This window comes from Periophthalmus magnuspinnatus, chromosome 5 (genome assembly GCF_009829125.3).
Source record: "Periophthalmus magnuspinnatus isolate fPerMag1 chromosome 5, fPerMag1.2.pri, whole genome shotgun sequence".
NCBI classification, from domain to species: domain Eukaryota; kingdom Metazoa; phylum Chordata; class Actinopteri; order Gobiiformes; family Gobiidae; genus Periophthalmus; species Periophthalmus magnuspinnatus.
Window position 1 is genome coordinate 14,933,920 of NC_047130.1, and position 2,730 is coordinate 14,936,649.

At 42.6% G+C, this 2,730-nt stretch overlaps 1 protein-coding gene across 1 annotated transcript in view; it reads left to right on the forward strand.

Moving 5' to 3' along the window:
* The first annotated feature begins 2,310 nt into the window (after positions 1-2,310).
* Positions 2,311-2,730, forward strand: part of ube2j2 (ubiquitin-conjugating enzyme E2, J2 (UBC6 homolog, yeast)) — a 6,502-nt gene continuing 6,082 nt past the window's right edge. Inside the window, exon 1 of the mRNA XM_033966502.2 lies at positions 2,311-2,356. Coding sequence (XP_033822393.1) covers positions 2,311-2,356 — 46 coding nt within the window. The remainder of the gene's footprint in view (positions 2,357-2,730) is intronic.

Below are 2,730 nucleotides of genomic sequence, written 5' to 3' on the forward strand. Positions count from 1 at the left end.
GGATTGCCAAAATTATTTCTATTTGCTAAAGTCCAGAATAATCAGAGAAGGATCTTTTAGACAATTTTTCATTACTTTCTTCAAAGTCAGATGTTTACATACATTTCATTAGTATTTGGTACCATTGCCTTTAAACTGTATGATTTGGGTCAAACATTTTGGATATCCTTCAACAAACGTCTTGGCAGGAATTCTGACCCATTCCTCCTGACAGAAGTGGTGTAACCAAGTTTGTAGGCCGCCTTGCTCGCACATGCCTTTTCAGGTCTGCCCATACATTTTCACTAAGATCGAGATCAGGGCTTTGTAATGGACACTCCAAAACATTGACTTTGTTATCCTTAAGCCAGTTTGTAACTAGTTTGGTATTATGCTGGTCATTGTCCATTTGGAAGACCTGAGCTTTAACTTCATGGCTGAGATGTTGCTTCAGTATTTCCACGTAAGGTTTCTTCCTCATGGTCATCATCCGGGCTGAAGTCACTGAGGTGGTTGACATGCTCCTTGGTGGCAAGGCTCAGGGGGTGGGATGAGGGGGATGAGATCTGTCCTGTGTGTCTTGGCTGACACGTATCGCTGGACTGGCAGACTGGGATGGTAGTCCCCCTGTTCAAGAAGGGGCACCGGAGGGTGAGTTGCAACTACAGGGGAATCACACTCCTCAGCCTCCTCGGTAAGGTCTATTCCAGGGTACTGGAGAGGAGAATCCGACTGGTAGTCAAACGTCTGGTTCAGGAGGAGCAGCTCTATACTCTCCATCGAGTGCTGGAGGGTTCAGGGGAGTTTGCCCAATCAGTCCACATGTGTTTTGTGGATCTGGAGAAGGCATTCGTTCTGTTCATTGTCTTTATGGACTGAATTTCTAGGCGCAGCCAGGGGCCAGAGGGGTCATCTCTGCTGTTTGCGGATGATGTTGTCCTGAGCTTCATCGAGCCAGGACCTGGGGCAGTTTGCAACCGAGGGTGAAGTGGCTGGGATGGGCCGACAATGTTCATGAAACAGAATTTTTTTGAGTTTTTCCAAAAATTAACATTTTCTTGATAAGTCTCCATGATGACGCCCAACATTTTATTTAATATGTAATTGGTAACATTTTGTTGTACATGGGTTTTGGCCAAGTTTTAAAGTGTTTTTGTTGAAAGCTGTTAGAGGAGATGCCAAAAGATTATGATGAGTGACTTTGTCAATCCCGGGTTTGAGCCAATATGGCTGACTTCCTGTAGGGTCCATAATATGATTTTTTACCGACCCTGTCATAACCTATTTTTAATGCTAAGCTTCATTTGTCAAAGATAACATTATTCTGGGCCAGGTGCGATGTAAATCGATTTTTGAGGTGGTGCTACTGAGTTGTCTTTCATTATTTTTTCTCAGGGTCTCCACTCAAAATTGGAGCTCACTGAACTCGATACCACTTAATTCTATATACATTATTGTTTATTGCTTGATTTTTGTGATTTTACTCCAAATTGTACAAATACAATTAGCCTAATAACACGATACATAGAAAAAAACTATAAAACACCATGATGTCTTTAGCTAGTATTAAATGCTATGTGTTTTCAGTCTATCGTAAAACTGCGATAAAGACTGAGAGGATCTAACAGGCAGAGGGGGCTATTCCATGGTGTGGGTACTGCCACAGAAAAGGCTCTCGCACCTCTAGTCTTGACCCTGGCTTTGAGCTCAGCCAGCAGGCGCTGGTTAGCTGACTTCAGGGCTCTGGGTGGAGTATAGGGCTGCAGTAACTGTCAAATAAGAGGACCCATAGAGTGCACACATTTAAACACCATCAGTAACATTTCGAATTCCACCCAGTGTGAAACAGGGAGCCAGGGCAGGCTGCACTGCACAGGCGTGATGTGCTCTCGTGTTGCTACAGCATTCTGGACATTTTGTAAGTGCCACTTCCACATACAAAGAATTACAGTAATCCAGATGTGATGTTGTAAAATTGTGGATTGGTTTTTCATAAACCACCTGTGGAAGGCAGAACTTTACTTTAACAAGGAGCCTCAACTGACTAGATAAAACGAGGTAAAAACACAAACAGAATAAAAGCATACAAACTAGATTAAAACACACAAATGAAATAAAAGCACACAAACAGGATAAAAAACACACAAATGAGATAAAAACACACAAACAAGATAAAAGCACAAAAACTGAAACAGAATCCCAACATCTCACCTTGGAATCTGAGTTTTATTAACATCAAGTTTTCCAAAGTTTAGTTCATAATTAAAATAAAATGTTCTACTCTGTTTTTCAGTCATTCCTGTGTTTGTTTGAGGGCACTGAGAGAGTGAGATGGACCTCAAACCCGACATGAAGGACTCGCACAAAAAGGTGAGAAGTGAGTAAAATGAATGAGAGATTAGATTTTTTCTAATGTTCCCATCATTACTGCAAAGTCCCTCAAGATCTTGGCTTGATCATTCTCCACTACCTCTGGAGGTGTTTTCCACCTTGACCTTGGGGTCTCCAGTCCATACTCTGCACAGATGTTTCTGTATACTGTGCCTGCCACTTGGTTATGCTGCTCAACGTCATCTGTTGGGGCCATGTCCTTGATGTACTTATGGATCTTGGATGTTTCATCCTGGACTGTGGCTAGTCCTCTGCCTTTTCCCTTACAGCTCACATACAGTCTCAGGGTGCTGGATTGAGGATGAAACCTGCCATGCATGGTCAGGAGCTTTCAGGTCTGAACGTCTGTGGTCCTCTTTT